Source organism: Oncorhynchus tshawytscha, linkage group LG04 (genome assembly GCF_018296145.1).
Source record: "Oncorhynchus tshawytscha isolate Ot180627B linkage group LG04, Otsh_v2.0, whole genome shotgun sequence".
NCBI classification, from domain to species: domain Eukaryota; kingdom Metazoa; phylum Chordata; class Actinopteri; order Salmoniformes; family Salmonidae; genus Oncorhynchus; species Oncorhynchus tshawytscha.
In genome coordinates this window covers 55,081,988-55,104,181 of record NC_056432.1, presented here as the reverse complement: position 1 = coordinate 55,104,181, position 22,194 = coordinate 55,081,988, and the positions used below count along the sequence as shown (strand labels likewise).

The 22,194-nt window shown below is 42.1% G+C and overlaps 1 protein-coding gene and 1 long non-coding RNA gene across 5 annotated transcripts; one reads left to right on the top strand and one right to left on the bottom strand.

The window, feature by feature from the left end:
* Positions 1 to 3,025: 3,025 nt before the first annotated feature.
* On the bottom strand, positions 3,026 to 18,940 carry LOC112249041 (7-dehydrocholesterol reductase). 3 transcript variants are annotated; one of them, XM_024418645.2, is made up of 8 exons: positions 18,584 to 18,940; positions 7,801 to 7,921; positions 6,334 to 6,556; positions 6,004 to 6,094; positions 5,158 to 5,371; positions 4,832 to 5,036; positions 4,546 to 4,677; positions 3,026 to 4,329 (listed from the first exon to the last, which is right to left on the bottom strand). In XM_024418645.2, the coding sequence occupies exons 2-8, from the start codon at positions 7,908 to 7,910 to the stop codon at positions 3,865 to 3,867; spliced, it is 1,440 nt and encodes a 479-aa protein (XP_024274413.1). In that variant the 5' UTR covers positions 7,911 to 7,921; positions 18,584 to 18,940; the 3' UTR covers positions 3,026 to 3,864. The 3 variants fall into 3 exon arrangements, with proteins under 3 accessions (XP_024274413.1, XP_042176839.1, XP_024274412.1); XM_042320905.1 differs by lacking the exon at positions 18,584 to 18,940 and adding an exon at positions 16,335 to 16,433; XM_024418644.2 differs by lacking the exon at positions 18,584 to 18,940 and adding an exon at positions 9,057 to 9,163.
* Positions 9,167 to 16,341, top strand: LOC112249043. Of its 2 annotated transcripts, XR_006083255.1 has the most exons (7): positions 9,167 to 9,365; positions 10,918 to 10,977; positions 11,221 to 11,389; positions 12,262 to 12,313; positions 14,078 to 14,743; positions 15,427 to 15,494; positions 15,805 to 16,341. It is a non-coding gene; the product is annotated as an uncharacterized LOC112249043 (long non-coding RNA). The 2 variants fall into 2 exon arrangements; XR_006083256.1 differs by lacking the exons at positions 9,167 to 9,365; positions 10,918 to 10,977; positions 11,221 to 11,389 and adding an exon at positions 11,777 to 12,100.
* Positions 18,941 to 22,194: the final 3,254 nt, after the last annotated feature.

The following is a 22,194-nucleotide window of genomic DNA, read 5'->3' as shown; positions in this document are numbered from 1 at the left end:
GAAAGAGACTGAGGTCAGTGTCACTCTAAGGCTGGGTTTTTAGTCTGGTCATCTCAGTTGGCACTCCTCACGATGGAAGGGCAGGGCAGAAGAGGGCAGTGATCAGAAGTATAGAAGAGTCCTCAGCTCTTGGCTGTGACAAAGAGATGATCACAGGCTGGGGGGGGGGGTGAGAGAGACCTGGGGAGAATCTCAATTGCATACTCCTCGCGTCCTCTCTTCTCCCCCCTCTTTCTCAAAACCTATTGGAGAAGGTCAGAAGGGAGGGACCTCTGGCTTTCTCATCCGATGGGTTTTGAGAAGGAGACGAGGAGAGAGGACGCGAGACGTATGCAATTGAGATTCTCCCACACGCTGTGAGACATAGAGAAAGTACATTAGCACTAAATACACCATAGTTCATTCCCAAGAGAAATATAGCAGCCCACTACTCAACATGTCTACTCCATTATCTCCTTCCCTCCAGATCAGTCAGTCAACCAACCCCAATGACCACAATCTGAGATCCTCTGTTCAGGGGCCCATACAGAGGACTGCTAGGTCACTGCTTTTCTCTGCTAACACACACATCAAGCCCACATCCCCCCTCTGCCTCCAAACTCACCTATAAAACTAATTTGGCCTCTTGGGAAATAATCCCGAGTCTATTCACAGTTGGCACTCAGTCCAAATATTTTATTGTAATTTTTGTATATCTTATTTCGTTCCACTCGCTCACACACTCACTCTCTCGCTCTTTCTCTTTGTCCGGCTGATCCCCAGTGCTTTGTAGATAAAACCATGTTGTCTTTAAAGTCTGAATGAAAAACAGATCAAGAGGAAGTGAAAAGAAGTAAAAATGTTCAGGCTGTTTGCAGTATGGTCATTTGGAAGTCATGTGTGGGGTGAATTCTCACAAAACTATCCCTCATAGTTTTTTCTACTCCGTTTTGAAACGCGAATCAATAATGTATACTAGGACATTAGTAATAAGGAGAATCAATAATGTATACTAAGTTATTAGTAATAATGAGAAACAATAATGTATACTAGGACATTAGTAATAATGAGAATCAATAATGTATACTAAGTTATTAGTAATAATGAGAATCAATAATGTATACTAGGACATTAGTAATAATGAGAATCAATAATGTATACTAAGATATTAGTAATAATGAGAATCAATAATGTGTACTAGGACATTAGTAATAATGAGAATCAATAATGTATACTAAGTTATTAGTAATAATGAGAATCAATAATGTATACTAGGACATTAGTAATAATGAGAATCAATAATGTATACTAGGACATTAGTAATAATGTCATATTCAGTCTGGTGTCGTGGCTTTGTCTCTTCTTCTTCAGTTCAGTCATCCTTTAACTGGCATTCATTTAAAAAAAGAAAAGCAATTTTGTTCTATCTAAGGCAATGTAATGCATTTGCTTACGTCCATTATTGTCCTTGTGAAGCATCTTATCAGTGGTGTGGTGCAGTCTCTGGGCAAGTGCTTACATTATGTAATGGACCATTTATTCGACTGAGAAATAACCCCTTCTCCCCCTTGGTTATCATCATTGGTCATTGGTGGGTGAATGTCTATGTATGGTGTGTAGTTTCACGATTGGGAGTAGTTGTGTAGTTGTGTTTCTGTGGATAGGACATTAGGGTCCCGTTTTTGTTTATTTGTGTCGGTGTGAAAAGGGTTGGGAGAGGTGATTGAGTACGTGTGTATGTGAATGACTGAAGAGGGAGTAGAAGAGCGCTCTGTGTTTATTTGTCTAAGTCTGTGTGAAGAACGAGTAAAGATACGTGTGTCTGGGTGAATCATTTGGATCTTTTGTGTTGTCTTTAATGTTCATGTTGATGATATATTCATCATTCGGTGTGCTTGCTGAAGGCAAAGCACAACTCGAGATTTCTTACATACTCATATTCTTAGTATTTGATTTCTTTAGCCCACTCCAAAGCTTTAAGTGACTTACTCCATGAACACGAAAACCAACTTCAAAACGTACAGACGGCCCCGACTTAGATTGCTTGAGAAAATATTTTTGATAGCATTTATACTTTTTGAACTATAACAATATTTTTAATGAGCTACCAATATATTTCAATGGGGGAGAAAAGGGCTGTAGACTTGAATGGTAAAATAAATAAATAATTCTCTATGTTCAGGTATATTCTAACTTCAAATCCTTTAAGATCTTTATCAACTATAACTATATACATTTACATAAATGTGCATAAAATAACTCGCCAACAGTTACTCTTCAAACGTTCAAGCTAGAGACACTAAACCAACTCTCGCATGTTCAGGCTCTCCTATCTTCCAATTCTTTAAAAAATGGTATCAACTATAGCTATATAAATAAGCATACATTATCTCTCCTAAAGTAACTCTTGAACCGTTCTCATGTTCAGGCTATCCTAACTTCACATTCTTAAGAACTTTATAAACTATAAACAGTGGTAATTAGCATCATTAGATTTTTTCACAAACTGTGTTCTACTGCCCCCTGCTGCTGAATGTCAGATTTGAGGTGACTAAATTAGTGGGAGAGAGGGATAGAAAGATGAGGATTAGGGAGACATAAGAACAGAGAATAGAGGAAGAAATAGTAAATGGAAGTGAAGGGTGCACTCTTGATGTTAGTACAACCACCACCCTTACCAGTGAGTGATCACTGTTATACCCACTCCAGGGTGTCTTTCCACCAGCCACCACTTCCACATTCACCCTCCTCTTGTCTGTCAGAGCCTAACATCAGCCTCACATCCAGCTCCAACCGTCTGTGTTTGTTTAACTCTTTTCCTGGCAGCTGTGATGATCGGAAGGGGTCAGGCAGGTCAGCGTGAGAGACGGGAGGCCTGATCAACCCCTTCAGTCACAGCAGGAGGAAGTGGTGGCCTTCCACAGGAACAACTCTGTGATGTTGCAATGACACCTCTGTCGTTGTCATTTCCTCCACTCACACACAGACAATGCACAAACACATAAAAAAAAAAAGAATTGTTGAATCAAAGTAAAGAAATCAGAAATGTATTCACCATGTTAGGTTTATTTACTTTTCTAAGTTATCACTTGAGGAAAGGCAGAGGAGGTAAAAAAAAATAAAAAATGCAAACAACTGAAATCAAATGTCAAAAAGACTGTTGGATAAAGTAAAAGCACTATTAGCACAAAAACGTTAAAATAACAGGTACCTCAAATAAATTGACAGAAATAAAGAAAAAAGTATTTTAGCAGGAACAATCATTGTATAGTTGTACCAGTCTGCTGCCAGCGTTTCATGTAACGCTGGGCTGACCCCTAAGTAGAAGAAACATTTGCCATCGACAGTGCATTGGCAAAAGACATCTAGATTATTGCTCACTTGTAGCTGTAGTTACTTGACCAATGCCAACTAAGTGCTACTGTATGGTTATGTGATGTTCACGTTGCTAGACTACAGTACACTTAAATACAGATTTGAATTAGAAATCCATTTTGCAGAGTTTCTCATAGCATCTATGTACCATAGAACATAGATATGTACCATAGTATCAACATTTACGGAGAAATGCTCCTAGGCACCGGTGAGAGCAGTTCTGAGAGTAGCTGAGGATTGCTTCTTAGAGCATAATGCTGGAAGTCTTCTGACTACAAGTGAAGATCTCACTCTGAGTACTATGTATTTTCAGACAGAGAAACATGGAAACCCACATTGACATCCAAAGACACCACGGCGCACACACACACACACACGCACACGCGTGCGCACGCACACACTTTGCTCAAAATGTCATCAACGTCTGTGAACAGTCCATTTAACACACATCTCCTTCTTCTGTTAAACTTCTTTCAGGATGCAGGGATTCCTTCAACCTCTGACTCGACTCTAGAAGATCCCCGGCAGCAGGCGATAGGGAACTGCATCCGTGTAGCGCTTCCAGTCTTTGCCGTACTTGCTGCTGCAGCGATGCTCGTCTCTCACACAGCGGTGCACCAGCAGGATGGTCATGTAGACGATGTAGAAGTAGGGGTGAATGTGGCCGAAGCCGCAGGCTGCACAGTAGGCCAGCGAGCCCATCAGGTCGCCCGTGTAGTTGAGGTGGCGTGCCACGCCCCAGAAGCCGGAGGTCATGAGCTTGCTGTGGTGCAGGCCGCCGTCACCCGAGCGGTAGGCACACTCAATGAAGGTGGGCTTCTTGCCCCAGACGGAACACTTCCCCTCGGTACGGCGGAACAGGTCCTTCTGGTGGTTGGTGAAGCGGAAGACGTAGTAACCCACCAGACCCAAGAGGAGGACAGCAGCAGCATGGGCTGTGGAGAGCTGGACTGGGTTATACACCAGGTACAGGCCCTGTAGAAAGAGACATGATGCCAAACATACAGTATGATGTCATCACTGTTGAACAGAAAACAAGAAAGACTGCATCACAGCCATATTTAACTCAGCCAGTATAATAGAAGCACGTCGATGCATCTATAATTTCCATTACTTATTCATATTTTTTTTTGCAGCGGCTTCTGTGTTGGGTGTCGGACTCATTTTTTTTTTAATGATGATGTGACTTACCTGCAGCGTGTAGAGGAAGGGCAGCCACACACAGTCTCCCCAGCCCAGGTACCAGCCGAAGTGGTCATGGCAGATGTCAATCGTCTTCAGGTACCATGCCTCATTCCAGAAGAAGTCGAGAACATAGATTGCCTGGAGGAGTAGCTACTACATCAGTAGCCATTCACTGGAGGCCAAGCTTGCCTAAACTGGTTCAGTCAAAGCTACCACTCTAAGGTCTAGTTTAGCTAGCTCACTCGCTTAACATACCCTGCCATCTAGTGGTAAAGGGAGAGGAGTGTCTCACCTGCAGCACATTAACCAGGATCATAGAATTGGTCACATAGCCATAGAGCTCCTGCTGTTTGGCTGCATAGGAGAGGTTGATTAGAGTCCAGGCAACAATACCAGGTCTCCCGTTGAAGAAGAGCTTGAAGTCGAACCATTTGCCGATGCGGGGATTGAACTCAATGCCCATCATGTAGTTATAGAAGACGTTGCCTGTGAATTTGCTGGAAAATGACAAAGGCAATTCAGATTAACTATGCCCAAAGTGACAAGTTTTATGAAATATTACATGCAAGTGACAAGTTTGAATATCCTAACATACTATTGGACGCATGTAATCCTCACCAGTCCTCTGCATTGGTGGGGAAGAGGTAGGCCTTGACAAAAGCAAAGGTGGACACAGCATAGCCCAGTATGTTGGTGCACCACAGCAGTGGGATCCAGTTGTCGAAGATTATGGTGGGGGAAAACCAGTGGAAGTATTGAGCGTTGGCATACCATAGGGCATGGGTGATCAGCCACGACTGTAAACCGTTGATCTCATACTTGTTTATGAGGCCTAGGAGAGAACAAACAATGGGGGTGAAACAATGACTGCACATGGACAAAGCCATCGATCACGTGACACCATTCATTCCTATGTGAAGACTCAACAACACATTGAAGCCAAATTCAGTTGTTTAAGATGGCGTCTCATGAAGACAACATGCAGTTTGAGCTACTCCAGGAAGTGACGTTGCAGGCCAGCTCAGCGCTGCTCCCTCTCATTGAGTAACTCAAGTTGAAGGCCGACCGGGGCACTGCAGACTGCCATTAGCAACTAAATTACCCTTAGAACTTTGTCTGTGTGTGATTTAAAAAGAAACGGCTCAAGGACATACATCAAGTGTATTAGAAGCAATTATTGTTACCATAACGGTCTTCAAATATTATTATTTTTTACACGAATATTGCCATTTCTTTATTCACTATAATGGGGATCCTGTTTTCTGCAAACCCTGCCTGCAGTACCACAATCCGTGGCTTCAATGAGAGGGGGCAGTCGTTCTCCTGGGTGGAACAGAGCCAAGTGTTTGCAGACAACTACACTTAACAGTATTGTGCACATACAATATCTGTAAATATGAATAGAAACCAATCCTTCATGCTAGAAAACTCCAAAAACAACTTTTTTCTTCTCAGGTGCCTTACCTGCTGGGGTGCGAGCTCCATCCTGAACCCCACCTGCATAGCCAGGCAGGAACTTATGAGTGACATCAGGAACACACATGTAGAGCACCAGCTGATGGAGAAACAGTGTCATTCCACAGAACTCCCAACTGTGAAATATTCTGACGCTATAAACCATAATAAAATGCAATTTACACCAACTAAAAAAAATACAATGGCAGCCCAATTCTGATCTTTTGCCCAATTATTCGCAAAATATCTGTTCTGATTGGTCAAAAGAGCAATAATTGGGCAAAAGAATTGGGCTGCCTGTGTAAGCGCAGCCTATGCCCCTCTCTTCTCTGGCCCTACCTGGAAGGAGACCCAGACAGTGTAGATCTGAGCAGCGGTCCAGGTGAAGGAGGGGGCCTTGTCCCAGATGGAGCGCAGGGTGGCCTCTCCACTGTAGAGCTCCACCAGGGGCTGGCTGACCGAGCACTGGTACTGGTCACACACCATGACGAAGAAGAATACCAGGAAGGGAGCTGTGCACAGCAGCAGGATCACAGCGCTCAGAGAGAACCAGTCCACCTCCCTAACAGAGTGGTAGGTGTGGAGGAGATGGGGGAAATGACATACAGAGTTGTAATGGTGCAAATGCATAATCATTGGAGCATTTATAATAATTAATCATTCCTTACATTTTTCTATAAAAAAAACACTTGATACTCTAATTTGTTCGAGAGTTGTTATTATTAGGCTGTAGATCTAATCTAACATAAACGCTATCGGCCGTGTTCCGACAACTTTGCTAGAGTTCACTTTAGAAGATAAGCATGACCAGTGTATATTACAGGCTCATTTGAATAACACTGATTATATGACAAGAATGATATAGGCCATTTTAGTGACTGTCTGTCCATGTAGTGACTGTCCATCAGCGGAGACTGTTGAGGGGAGGACGGCTCGTAATAATGGCTGAAACGGGAGCAAATACAATGGTAGCAAACACATGGACACAAGGGCTACAACAGCAAAAACATGTATGTCACTTTTTAACTTATTTCAGTGGCAGCGACCCATAACCCAATGACAACTGGAATAGACATATAATGGAAAGACAATGCGTGGAACGACGGGAAGCTTGTGAACGGATTCAAACTGGTCGTTACATTTTCCGCAGTCAAATACTTCTACTTCCTTTCCATACTACCTTTGTTGACTGAAGATTAAGCAGGTCCCCACACACAATCTTGCCCAATGTTTTGAGATGCCTCCCTCCCCAAAGAAATACAAGGTCCCCACTGTTCAGCAAGAATAGGAGCAGGCAAAATGTAATTCCGACAGCCATCAGGCTGCTCAACAGTGGGACATGGGACAGATGCAGGCCCGATTGTCAGACAGTAGGCCACAGGGACTGTGAATACGTGTGCATTGACTATGAACTTTCCAGTGTTTTCTGTATTGTGTATTTGGATGCGGACTTGACAAAAATGAATTTCCATATAAAATGGACATTAAATATGGAATCCACAGTTGGAGAAACAGCGCCACTCTGTTTCTGTTGACGAAGCAGAGGTGGGGAGTGTCAAACAAGTCTCAGTACATATGCTGCTGCTCTACCGTGCGCGCAATTGATGTTGCTTGCTTTAACTACGTTGTTGTCGTGATATCGCAAACGGATGTGGCAGTCTCACCATTACGGACGGCAGCTTTAAGTATATCGTATCACAAATCAGTCCTGAACCAACAGAGAGTGAAACCAGTGACACGTGAACCCAAGTTACCTGAGTTAAGGATGAATGACTATAGGTCTACAGCCGGTCAGCTTCATCTTACCATGCTCTTCCCCACTGCCCTGCAGGTTCCTCCGTGGTCTCAGACGCCCCGCCGTTAGAGCTGAGCCTCTGGCGCCTCCGGGTGGCCTCCATGGCCACTGCAGAAGACATCTCTAGGGAAACTGAGAGAGTAGAGAGTCATGGTAATGACCAGGACATAACAGACCCTACTGTACCTTATAAGGTCATGTGGGAAATCAAAGGACATCTGGGGTCCTTGAGGACCTGCCATAACACACTCTGTGATGGTGCTGTACATGATGCATGGTTTGTGAATAGACTTGAGCATGATAATTCTACACACAATACAGTTGTGTATGTTAGCAAATCTAATGCAAGTGTTCAATCATATCAAACACATTGGAAAAATGTGTACGTACACTTTAATAAGACCATAACTGCCTATGGTATATGATTACTGCATGGGCTCAAAGACACCATAGAAGCTAACAAACTTTTCCACCCCCATTATTAAACTACCCATTAATAATGTTGCTCATCCCCTCCATTAAAATAAACATGTATACATGCATTACTAAGTCGCTTTGGTTAAAAGTGTCTGCTAAATGGCATATATTATATTATTATACCATAAATCAGAAGTAGGCCCTACACATGTACTGTAACAATCCACAGAAAACACTCCACAAACAGCTTCTGGAGTAGTAAAGCAGACCCACAGGGATAATAGCAGGTCTCAGTGCATAGGTATGTCAGCTGATACGTTTTTGGACCAAATCCAGCATACAGATACAACGATAATGCTGAGGGGAACAACAGTTATACAGGTTGACAAGGACACTTTTGGCTGAGTGACAGCTGTCACACATTCACGTAGACCACTCAAATAATGTTGTGTACAAGACTGATTGAAGTACGGGTTTCCTAAAAAGCATAGACTTCATTCTCCAGTAATTTTAAGTAACGTTAAAAGGGTGATGGGCCTACAACAAGCGTCAGCTGTTTATATACCCGATTATTGAATAAATATCCGCAATTCCCTGAAATTGTATTGTCAATAATTCTGCACGACAACGGATCGAATACATAAATAGACGATCGATAAAGGCTATCACAAAACAATTGATAACGAATTGCCTAACGCAGCCATAACGCACCTCCGGAAAAAGCCATAACTCATATGGACAATAGCCCATGCATAATGTCGAGGATCATAGACGGAAAAATTACATAAACATTATAAGCAGACATTTTAATAGATCTGTCTTATTAAAGATCATTTCGTGGGCTACTCACCAACTTTTAGGGCCTATGGGAAAACTCTTGGCCCAGATGTTTACGATATAACGTATAAAAGGTTATATTAACAACAGCTCCGCCCAAATAATAAATGCGTGTAAACGTACAGCCAATAACGTCTCAGTAGGGTGCGCCACACTGCCATATCGACCTCTGATTGGGTAACACGGACCTGAAGCCACTACCGCCTGATGAGCTCATGAATGGATGGGCCATTAAAAAGAATTCATCTACAGTCAAGAGCCGACACATTACCTGGGAGTAAAACCCAAATAACTCCTCAACATATTTTGAGTGCTGGAAAAGGTACCCAATTCTGATACTTGAGTAAAAATATTGATACCTTAAACAGATAACTACTCAAGTAAAAGATAAAGTCAAACAGTAAAATACTACTTGAGTAAAAGTCTAAAAGTATTTGGTTCTAAATATACTTAAGTATCAAAACTAAATGTAATTGCTAAAATATACTTAAGTATCAAAAGTAAATGTATAGATCACTTCAAATTCCTAATATTAAGCAAAGCAGATGGCACCATTTTATTGTTTTTAAAATGTACGGACAGCCAGGGGCACACTCCAACACATCATTTACAAATTAGGCATTTGTGTTTTGTGGATCCGCCAAATCAGAAGTAGTTCTCTTGATAAGTGCATGAAATTGACAATTTTCCTGTCCTGCTAAGCATTCAAAATGTATTGATTACTTTTGGGTGTTAGGGAAAATGTATGGAGTAATAAGTACATTATAATCTTCAGGAATGTAACGAAGTAAAAGTAAAAGTTGTCAAAAAATAAATACTAAAGTAAATACAGATACACAAAAAAAACAAATTAAGTAGTACTTTAAAGTATTTTTACGTAAGTACTTTACACCACTGCATATTTTCAAACAATATATACAGCAGAGGCGCAGCAGCTGGTTGTGTGAATTAGTTACCTGTCTCTTTAATAAGATATATGAAGAGGAGGGGCAGTAGTAGCAATGATTTGTATAACTAACTGGCCAGGACAAGCGAGGTGGGCAGAGCCAAGCACGAGTTAGCAAGATCTTATTTTCGTGTTCTAGTAATGTTTTGAAACTTGTGTTCTAGCAATATTTTGAAACTTGTCTCGCGTTCTCGCAATGTTTTGAATCGACTCTGTTCGTAACATGTTCTAGTTTTGGGAACAGAAAACTGTATTGAGATCAAATGTTTCATCGATGAGAAAATTAGCAGAATGTGGCACAAAATCCATCTCGTTCCATCTTCTCCCACTGCCGTTAACACGGCTTCCTCTCACTACCACATTTGGTACATTATTTGAGCGAGTGGAAAAACCAAGCGGATGCTTCACATTCATACATCCGGTGAAATATCTGTCTCATTGTTGTATTTGTGGTTGGAGTGCCCGGATTGAAGTGAAACAACGTTGCAACTCAGATAGTATTGAGTCGAGTGATACAGTAACTCATTTGAGAATTTAGAATAAGGTTCCAACGTTTGAATATCAACAAGGATATTTTGTTGCACCATTATATATAATGGGACGAAAGGTTATATTAGTTACGTGCTCATTGATACAACGGGCACTAGATTTTGACGGAAACTTGGAGAGAATAAAAAGAAGTCCGAATAAAAAAATCCATTAATTGAAGATGCATTGTCCATTTAACTTAAATTGTAGTGGGCTCATATACAGGGCTGTTTTAAAGGTCATATGGTGTTAAAAAAAGTGATGATTTATAGACATTCCACTCATAAGCCTATAGTCTACTATACTAGGTTACTTGCTCTGCTGGAATAGCGTGCACATCTTGCAAATCAGGACTCTGGACATGCCATTAACATTAATAATGATATATCCTCATGCCTAGGTATCGCGATAGCCAAGTCTCAGGGGAAAAATACAGATTGGGACCAGAACTGAAAATATGGTATTTATTAAGTACATCTCCTTCATCGAAGTTGTGACTGTAGTGATTGTTGAGTACATTACTGTATACAGTGAGTAGCCTACAGCACACATTTAGCTTATTAGACAAATGTATGTCTTTGTTTATTTGACTCCTATAAAGCTCTGTGCTTGTGCATATAATAAGCATCCTACATGGCCATGCCTGCTCTGAATTTCCATGAACTTTCCCTCAACCTCCTCTCTTTCTGTCCCTGGTCATCAGTGGGTATGGCTGTGCAGACCACTTCTACGAGTCAGACACCCTGCTGCACTGTTTCTAGGTACTCAGGAAGCTGCTAGGGTCACCTGTCACCCAGGACATCATCTGACAAGCACTTCAGCTATGTTGTGGCTCTCTTTGCCTCCTGGACTATCACACCCCACTAAACAGTGTATGTTTCTGTTTAGTGTGTATGTATGTTGCTGTGGCTAATGTTCATTATAAGTCTTGGAAACCGGGAGTTCCGCTAGTTTTCACCATGGAATAAACTCAGGTTAGTGATCAACATAGAATATGCACAAGAAAGCCTACCTTCTGAACATAATGATAATGCTTTGATAAACAGGGAAATTAAAGATTCTCCGGTACTTGTGTATACTTTTTAGCCAGTAGTTCTGAAAGTAGGGCTCATAAGCCAAAAGTATTCTCAGAAAATTGCATACTGTGTCACAAATGTTCAGATATGTCCACCAAGTCATTGCTCTCTCTCTCTCTCTCTCTCTCTCTCTCTCTCTCTCTCTCTCTCTCTCTCTCTCTCTCTCTCTCTCTCTCTCTCTCTCTGCTGTGCATCTTGATAGTTGACACTCAAATGGCGAGGGGCAGAAGCTCATTGGCTAGAACTCAAATTGCTACGGGGCTGGGCCACATAGGGGAACATTTAGGGGAAATGGCACAGCACAGCTTCGAGAAAAACAGTTGCTTTCAAACTAGGGATTTTGTGGCTAATTTAGGGAAGACAGTAATTTTGCTCATAGATTATGTATATATGAACTACACATGGACACTATCCAGCCCAAAGCGGGAGGTTTAAAAAATACTTAGTATTCACCAAAGTACCAGAGCATGTCTTCAAATGTTTTGATCTAAGGTCAAAGCAGATTTGGTAAGTGGAAAAGGACAATAATCCATTTATTTCACATCACATCATCATAATAACATGTACGCATTTAGCTGCACCCCCCCATAACACCTGCAAATATCTGTACGCGACCAATAAACTTTGATTTGATTTGAACATGGCATTATTGTGCTTGTCTGCCACAGACATGTGGAGGAGTACTTCCTGCCCAGGATGATCCAGGATGTGACAGGACAGGTAGGATCAATCTCTCTCCCTACCTCTCTCTCTAATAATGGCGGGGTGTTGGTATGCACTAAAAAGGATCAGTGATAAGAGGATTATTTGCATGTTTCTTCATTTAAAGGGAAACTGTACCATTAATATACAGTACCAGTCAAAAGTTTGGACACACCTACTTATTCAAAGATTTTTCTTTATTTTTACTATTTTCTACCTTGTGGCATAATAGTGAAGACATCAAAACTATGAAATAACACATATGGAATCATGTAGTAACCCAAAAAGTGTTAAACAAATTAAAATATATTTTATATTTGAGATTCTTCAAAGTAGTCACCAATTTGACTTGATTACAGCTTTGCACACTCTTGGCATTCTCTCAACCAGATTCACCTGGAATGCTTTTCCAACAGTCTTGAAGGAGTTCCCAAAAATGCTGAGCACTTGTTGGCTGCTTTTCCTTCACTCTGCAGTCCAACTCATTCCAAACCATCTCAATTGGGTTGAGGTCGGGTGATTGTGGAGGCAAGGTTATCTGATGCAGCACTCCATCACTCTCCTTCTTGATCAAATAGCCCTTACACAGCCTGGAAGTGTGTTGTGTCATTGTCCTGTTGAAAAACAAATGATAGTGGGACTAAGCGCAAACCAGATGAGATGGCGTATCACTGCAGAATGCTGTGGTAGCTGTGCTGGTTAAGTGTGCCTTGAATTCTAAATACATCACAGACAGTGTCACCCGCGAAGCACCATCACACCTTCTCTTCCATGCTTCACTGTGGGAACTTCACATACAGAGATAATCTGATCACCTACTCCGGGTCTTACAAAGACACTGCAGTTGGAACCAAAAACCTCAAAATTAGACTCATCAAAGCAAAGATTTCCACTGGTCTAATGTCCATTGCTCGTGTAACTTGGCCCAAGCAAGTCTCTTCTTATTATTGTTATCCTTTGGTAGTGGTTTCTATACGGTAGCCGTGAACTGCCTGTTCAGGGGCAGAACGACAGATTTGTACCTTGTCAGCTCGGGGGTTTGAATTTGAACCTTCCGGTTACTAGTCCAACACTCTAACCACTAGGCTACCCTGAACTCTGTGAGGCATTTACTTGGGCTACTTCCTCTGCAGCAGAGGTAACTCTGGGTCTTCCTTTCCTGTGGCGGTCCTCATGAGAGCCAGTTTCATCATAGCGCTTGATGGTTTCTGTGGTTACCCTTGAAGAAACTTTAAAAGCTCTTGACCTTCATATCTTAAAACAATGATGGACCGTCAGTTCTCTTTGCTTATTTGAGCTGTTCTTGCCATAATGTAGACTTGGTATTTTACCAAATAGGCTATCTTCTGTATACCACCCCTACCTAGTCACAACACAACTGATTGGCTCAAACGCATTAAGACGGAAAGAAATTCCACAAATTAACATTTAACAAGGCACACCTGTTAATTGAAATGCATTACAGGTGACTACCTCATGAAGCTGGTTGAGAGAATGCCAAGAGTGTGCAAAGCTGTCATCAAGGCAAAGGGTGGCTACTTTGAAGAATATATTTGTTTAACACTTTTTGGTTTCCTATATGACTCCATATGTGCTATTTAATAGTTTGATGTCTTCACTATTATTCTACAATGTGGAAAATAGTAAAAATAAAGAAAAACCCTTGAATGAGTAGGTGTGTCCAAACTTTTGACTGGTACTGTATATGTGCAGCAATCAATAGTATCATCAATTTAATGGGATCGTTAATGAAATTATTTTCCATTGTTCTGTCTCTTGAAGGACAAGGTCCCCTTTGTTGACTGCGTCCTCCCAACCAAAGACACCTGCATCGGGAGTGAGGTCTGTGCTGAACTGTGGAACCCTAGGAGGCACATTCAATTAAGAGCCTCAAACGAAGGTCTTTTCTTTTCAAACCTTACTCAATTTCTGTAATGAGTTGTGTACTACTGTGTGTCGTCAGTCATTTGTGTAATGGATTGAAAGAGAGCTCAAATGTTTTTTGAGAGATTAAGTGAGATTGCTTATGTGAATAAATATATACAGTATACAGTTTTTCTAGTTTTTCTAGTAAGCTACAGTATGTAATGAAGTATGTGGGAATGCCATGTGCTTGGCAGCCCCCATGTGGACATGGGTCTGGACGGTGTGGAGATCTTCACCAACTCCTCAGCCAACTACCACGAGCTACGCAAGGCAGACCACAGAGTCATCCTGGTTAAATCAGCCACCACGAAGGTGATCATACACACACGAACGGACGGATGGACACATGCACATGTTACTCCGCCCTCAAACTCAACTCTGGACCTCGAAGCCGGTTCCACTTCATTTTTTATTGTTCCCCTCTAATCAGGGACCGGTTTAGACCTGGGACAACAGGTGTGTGTGCAATTAATTATGAGATCGAGCAGAAAACCAGCGGGCTCCGGACCACGTAGGCTAAGGGTTGAGTATCCCTGTTACACAGTATGTTTAGTGAGAGTAGAGGAACTGCATGTTGCCTGCCCAGTAACCACTTAGAGGTACTGTTTTGTCTTTAAAGCACTGCTCCATTTCATACAGTTTTTTGCCTACATGTATATTTTGATTAGTATGAGTAGCACTTATCATCACATTGATCATAGACGTGTGTAATAACACTGTAATTACTACATAACAACATTGTTGTCTCATGTTATTTTGAGTTCATTGTTATTGCATAGTAATGAAGTTGGGCAGTTTCTAATATTACAAGTGGAATAAGGACAAGTGTGTTGTTGTTTTGCACAGAGTGTGTGTGTGTGTGTGTGTGGGGGGGGATCTATGTGTTTGCCAATCAGAAGGGTTGTGATGGAGACAGACTCTACTATGATGGTTGTGCCATTGTGGCCATCAACGAGGACATAGTGGCCCAGGGAAGAAGGTTCTTCCTGGACGACTTGGTAAAGACAGGCAAAACATAACGGAAAGCAAATGTGAGAAGAATATCTTGCAGCCTATTCTTTCACCCTCACTTCACACACCAGCTGTGAGCTGTGCTTGATTACATGGCATGTCAGCATGTCGTGTAATGTTATTGTTAATGTTAGCCAAAGGGAACTCTTGGACAATGTGTAACCTGTGTGTGTGTGTGTGTGTGTGTGTTGCAGGAGGTTGTGTCACTCTGAGTCTGGAGGATGTCCGCAGCTACAGAGGAGAGCATTGCCACCCACACATGGTGAGCTGACATCTCTCTTATAAAACAGGGCTCTTTTTACTTCTCATAAATGGCAGGTGTGATTCAGAAACGCCTTACTCCCCTAGTGAAACTAGCCACTCAAATAAAGCCATAGGTAATCCTGTTCAACATTCAACTCCCCAACTCAAGGCTCTGTCTCTGTCCAGTGTCGTCTTTCCTCCCTACACTGGGTACACACTCGAGAGTCACTTTAACTTCTCCCTTCAGTTATTGACTCAGACTCAAAATAGCATGCCCATTACATTTGAAATGTCACATGGTTTGCTGTTATGTCCTCCACTGTGTCCAGGAGTATGAGCACAAGCCGTGTCATCGAGTCAAAGTGGACTTCTCCTGGTCTGATTGTGAAGATGTCTACCTCCCCACTCTCCAGCCCATTGAGTGGCAGATCCACACCCCTGAGGAAGATATTCGGCATGGCACCCCCTGACAAAGACTGGGATCACAAGAGTGTTGTGTGGCTAAAATGCTGCCCAAAATAAATAGTAGCTATTTTTGACTGTGTCTCCCTGTATTTTCTTTTTCACCATGGAATCATTGGAAACAGACAGAGACAGCAGCTACTATATCGCCACACAGAGGATTCCGAAGCATAGAGTGTGACATTCATTTACCCTGACTGCTCCCTTTGTGTCTGAAACTGAGCTGCCTGTCTTTGGTGGAGCCAATCCCTGTCTGAGAGAAGTTAAAACTAAAAAGACACGTTTTATTTAAAGCTACTTTCCAGATCATGTGACTGCCTACCTCTTTACAGTTTACAGTGTACACATACAGACCCTTCCATTCATGTGACAAACAAGCACAGGCCTTCATTCTAACCTGCAATTTGACCCATGTCAAATACATGCACAGACGTGTCTCTGTGTTCTTGTCTTTGGTGTCTTCAGCCTGGGTCCAGCATGTTGGCTTTGGGAATACCTAAGGAGAAGTGGTCAGATGAGTAGTGCTATATTTGGTTTGAATGATGTGTAAATGTGCTTACGCTTACTTTCTTATTACTGAATATTTGTACTGAATATTTATATTGTCTGTATATCTCTGTCCATAAACACCCCTGTTATTCCCTGCTCCAGGCTGGTTTCCTCCTGCCTCTCAGTGGTGGTGTGGACACTTCCTCTACAGCCTGCGTTGTCTTCCCCATTTGTGTGCTGGTCTGCCAGGCAGTCAGAGATGGCAGTGAGTACTGGACTGGATACTGTACAGGCCCATAATGGTTTGTGGGACACATGGCTCCTATTCTAAAATTTGACGTTGCATTCAAAGTTTGTCACTACAGCTTCGGACAGCTACAGCTTCAACTTCTTTCCTTCCCTCCCTCTCCCTGTATCAGACTCCCAGGTGCTGGAGGATGTTCAATGGGTAGTGATGTGATGTGTCCTACACCCCACTGGATCCACTGGAGCTGTGTGGACGCATCTTCACCACCTGCTACATGGCCAGTGAGAACTCCTCGGTGGGAACCCGTAACAGGGCCAAAGAGCTGGCTGCTCAGATTGGCAGGTGAGCGTCACTGGCCCCATCATAGTTGGGCAGTTACAGAATAACAAATTAGAACATCTGTTGCATCTTGTTATAAATCTCACCGTGTGCTTTTCTTCAAAAGTTATTTTTCTCCTTTGTATTTTTCTTGTTGATTCAGTTCACACATGAACCTCAACATCGACATGGCAGTGAAAGGCATGCAGGGAATCTTCTCCATGGTTACGGGAAAGTGTCCCCAGTTTCCGTGCTAATGGTGGAAGCACCAGAGAGAACCTTGCCCTACAGAATGTACGAGTGGGTTAAGTGTAAAGGGTCCAGAAGTACTCCAATACATTGTTCAGGTGATACCTGAAACACTACAACAAAGCAGAGACCCGTTTTTTGCAAAGTGAAAAAACAAAACAAATCTAAGATGAGCAGGGCTTTTGCCCTCGCTTGCACTTCTCTTTTATTGCGCCATTTACTTGCATATTCACACATGCTCACCACAATCCTCACACCATCATGTTTCCGTTGAACAGTCTGAGCTGAGGAAACAATTATGTGGTGTGTGAATTTGATGATCCTTTACTGTTTTGGGGCGGCAGGTAGCCTAGTGGTTAGAGCGTTGGGCCAGTAACCAAAAGGTTGCTGGATCAAACCCCTGAGCTGACAAGGTAAAAATCTGCCCCTGTTTCCTCAGCTCAGACTGTTCAACTGAAAACTCTCATCCACATTGGCTGAGCCAAGGACTAGAAGGCCACCAGGTTTCCCCTCAGCCCACTGTTCCCCAGCAGGCCTGTCCCACCCAGGCCCGTATCAGGATGATTCTAGCCTACCTCTTTGCTCAGTGGGCTGAGGGGAAACCTGGTGGCCTTCTAGTCCTTGGCTCAGCCAATGAGGATGAGAGGTTAGTGAGTACTTGTCACGTTTGTTGAAAGGAGTAGATCAACTCAGCATGCATAGAGTTCCACATATTTTAATAAATCTAAATTCACCAAACAAAACAATAAAGCACAACCAAAACATGATGCTAACAGTGCTACTAGGCAACTATACATAGTCAAGATCCTACAAATCACAATGGGGAAATAGCTACCTAAATATGATCCCCAATCAGAGACAATGATCAACAGCTGTTTCTGATTGGGAACCATACCAGGCCAACATACACCATTAATCACCTAGATGACCCACCCTAGTCACTATCACGCCCCAACCAACATAGAGAATAAACAGCTCTCTATGGTCAGGGCGTGACAGTACTAGAGAATGTCAATGTTTAAAAAAATATATATTTAGAATTTTCTGTCTCACATTAAAAAAAACTCTGTGTTGTCTGCTTCAGTCCAACATGAAATAACAAAAATAGTATTTGACCCTCTCTCTATTTGACCTTCACCTCAATACCCCTCTATTCTGCAGCCTAGCTGGCTACTTCACTAAGTAAGTATGTCTGATCAGTAAGGCAGACCTGACAAGCTTCCTGCAGTACTGTGTCGAAAAGTTCCAGCTCACCGCCCTCAGAAGGTGAAGAATGCTGTTCTGCAAATCCATATTCTTCTCTGGGACAATACAAACAGTCAGTATAATGTCAGGAGACTCACCGTGTTGGCAACTGTCTTTATGTCTTCTGTAGTATCATGGCTGCACCTCCCACTGCAGAGCTGGAGCCTCTGACAGACGGCCAGGTGTCGCAGACTGATGAGGTAACAAGTCACCACTAGTGGAGCCAGATGTGGCCTTGGGCCCTCTGACTATGTTGATCGTTGTGGGTGTGGGCCAACCACATATGAAGTGACAACTTATTATTCTTTTTTTCCTTTTTTCTTCTCACATACTGTACAACACACACTGCTGGGATTGACCTTTCTTTATACGTATAAGAAAATATAAGAAAAGTTGACATTTAAGACTTAGGAGTTAAAGTCATACCATATACCGTAAATAGAAAACCCTCAGCTCTATTCAGCTTGACTACTGTTGTTATTGTCCTGCCATGCTTTTCCTCTATGGCTGTGTTGACTGTGTGGCTCAACTTTCCCTTGTCCATGACTGCTGTCTATATATACCACCTCACAAGCTTGGAAGATGGATGTCTCTTCGGGGATGTCATCTGTGCACATAGCTTGTTGTGTTATGGTGTAATCTGACCTCTTCCTTATCCCTTGCTGTCGTCCTCTCTCTTGCTCTCTCTGTGTCCCCCTCTCGTCAGCCTGATATAGGGATGACATACTCAGAGCTGTCTGTGATTGGCCGGATCAGGAAGATCTCCAAGTGCGGCCCGTACAGCATGTCCTGCAAACTCATCCACACGTGGAGGGAGGTCCTCTCCCCTCCAGAGGTCACTCTACACCCCTGTATCGCACACCATTTACTATTTTCATACTATTATATGCCTACCGTGTAAAAAACGAGGAAAACTCTCAATGATAGAGTGTTATGTTTCACACAAATTCATGTACACACTGAGTGTACAAAACATTAAGAACACCTTCCTAAAATTGAGTTGCATGGACTCTACAAGGTGTCAAATGCGTTCCACATGAATGCTGGCCCATGTTGACTCCAATTCTTCCCACAGTTGTGTCAAGTTGGCTGGATGTCCTTTGGGTGGTGGACCGTTCTTGACACACACGGGAAACTGTTGAGCGTGAAAAACCCAGCAGCGTTGCAGTTCTTGACACAACCCAGTGCACATGGCACCTACTCCCATACCCTGTTCAAAGGCATTTACATCTTTTGTCTTGCCCATTCACCCTATGAATGGGACACATACACAATCCATGTCTCAACTGTCTTAAGGATTAAAGGTTGTTCTTTAACCTGTGTCCTCCCCTTTAATTACACTGATTGAAGTGCATTTAACAAGTGACATCAATAAGAGATCATAGCTTTCACCAAGATTCCCCTGGTTAGTCTATGTCATGGAAAGAGGAGGTGTTCATAATGTTTTGTGCCCTCAGTGTATGATATCTATTTGTATGATTGAGAATAACACTTCTTCTGACCATTGAAATTTCAGGGGGCAGCCAAAGTGAAACACTTCTTCCAGATGTATTCTGTGAACAGACACAAAATGACAACTGTGACACCATCCTACCACACTGAGAGCTACGGATGGCCCCGATGACAACCGCTTTGACCTCAGGCCATTGCTCTACAACACTCGCTGGTCCTGGCAGTACAGAGCCATTGATAATCAGGTGGGGATCCAACAGTCAACATGACATTTTACTGTGGATCTTTCACAATTGCTTGTTCCCTCAACGGTTTTAGCGGATTTGATTTAATCTCACAAGAATTGTGAACGTCCACTGAGTCCACTGAACATGGTAAGTTATTGTTATTTCATACACAGGTGTCCAAGATGGAGGTTGGGAATGACTACCACAACTACCACAGCATGTAAATCTTGGTAGGGCACGACAAGCGGATAAGAGGTAATCCATAATATTGATTAAGACATTAATGAGCGAGCTAGGATGGATGTAGTCATAACTATTTGTTCAGCACTTTTGAAATGTACAGCGACAGAATTCAGAACATGGGCCGTTCTTATAGTGTTCTCCCTGTACACCAAATTAGAACCGTAGAATAAATAAAGGGGGCATATAAGCAGACAATTTTTATTTAACTAGGCTAGTCAGTTAAGAACAAATTCTTATTTTCAAAGACGGCCTAGGAACAGTGGGTTAACTGCCTTGTTCAGGGGCAGAACGACAGATTTTTACCTTGTCAGCTCGGGGATTCAATCTTGCAATCTTTCGGTTACTAGTCCAACGCTCTAACCACTAGGCTACCTGCTCCCATTAATGAAAGCTCTTACAATATTAGATGATTACATTTCTCAAAAACAGGTTATAGGTTACATGTGCCCCACCAAGTCAGAACAGTAGGCAAAATTAAGAGTTGAAAATATACCAAATTATTAGGGTTAGGCACATGTGCTACGAACAGCTTACTACACAACATACACTTAGTATTACTTTCTTAGCCACAGTATACATATCTCCCTGACATATTACATAATTTAAGCAGCAGCATACAATACATTTTTGGACTCAAACTTGTGCTGTGCTCACTTAAACAGGAAGTTGGTGCGGCGGTCCTTTTGTGGGCAAATTTTGTCATCAAACTTTGTAATCAAATGCTGGCATTCTCTGGATTTATGGTGCTTTCAAGACACCTGGGAACTTTGAAAAAAATAAGGTTGAATCATGATGACGTCAGTGATCTTCAGGTTGTAGCTCTAGAAAAAAGCCAGATTTCCCGATTTACAATTCCGAGTTGGATGAAAGTTCAAAACACATTTTCCCAGTCGTTTTCCCGGGTTCCCAGTTGTCTTGAACTCACTAAAGTCAGATTTTGCAGTTCTGAGTTAACAGTTGTTTTGAGCGCGGCACAAATCATGCTTCATTAACAGCATGGCCAATGTTGAATGTTTATCATTTTAAACTAGGAAAAGAGATGCTTAATCTTAGACTTGGGACCACACTGCCAATCCACTGAATATCAGGTTAATGACTGCTTTGAAATGCTTGCAGTTAGCCACTGATTCCTTCCAAACCACTCATTGTTGAATTTGCGATTTCCAACTTGTTGTGTAATGTTTATGTCCAATGGCCGATAAGCACCGCTTAACGTTTTATCTATCATTTATTTTAATTATTTCTCTTCATATGACAAGGATTAAAAAGGATTTCCCAGCAGATTGTCGACTTGATTCATGATGATGACTGCTAGCTAAGATTTTGAAAGTCCAATCAGTCCAATCAGTCCAATCAAAGCTACTGTAGATAAAACGTGATTTGATGTAATTTTATCCGTGGCCAATGCCCTTGAGTCTTCTTGGATGGGCACTTCTAATGTAACTCTATTGCAGTACCCAAGGGGCTAGAATTTTTTAGGTCTACCCTTAGACTTGTGTCATGACCTGAGAGAGCCTTTTTATGTCTCTATTTTGGTTTGGTCAGGGTGTGATTTGGGTGGGCATTCTATGTTTTGTTTTCTATGTTTCTTTATTTCTATGTTTTGGCTGGGTATGATTCTCAATCAGGGACAGCTGTCTATCATTGTCTCTGATTGGGAATCATACTTAGGTAGCCCTTTTTCCCTCCTTCAGTGTGGGTAGTTGACTTTTGTTAGTGGCACTATAGCCCTGTAAGCTTCACGGTTGTTTCTTCGTTTGTTGTTTTGTTGGCGACATTTTAAATAA

Coding starts and splice junctions, on each gene's coding strand:
- LOC112249041 (XM_042320905.1), bottom strand. Junction 6,557..7,800: donor GGGCAGTGGGGAAGAGCATG/GTAAGATGAAGC, acceptor CCACTCTGTTAG/GGAGGTGGACTGGTTCTCTC. Junction 4,330..4,545: donor CCTTCCTCTACACGCTGCAG/GTAAGTCACATC, acceptor CTCTTTCTACAG/GGCCTGTACCTGGTGTATAA.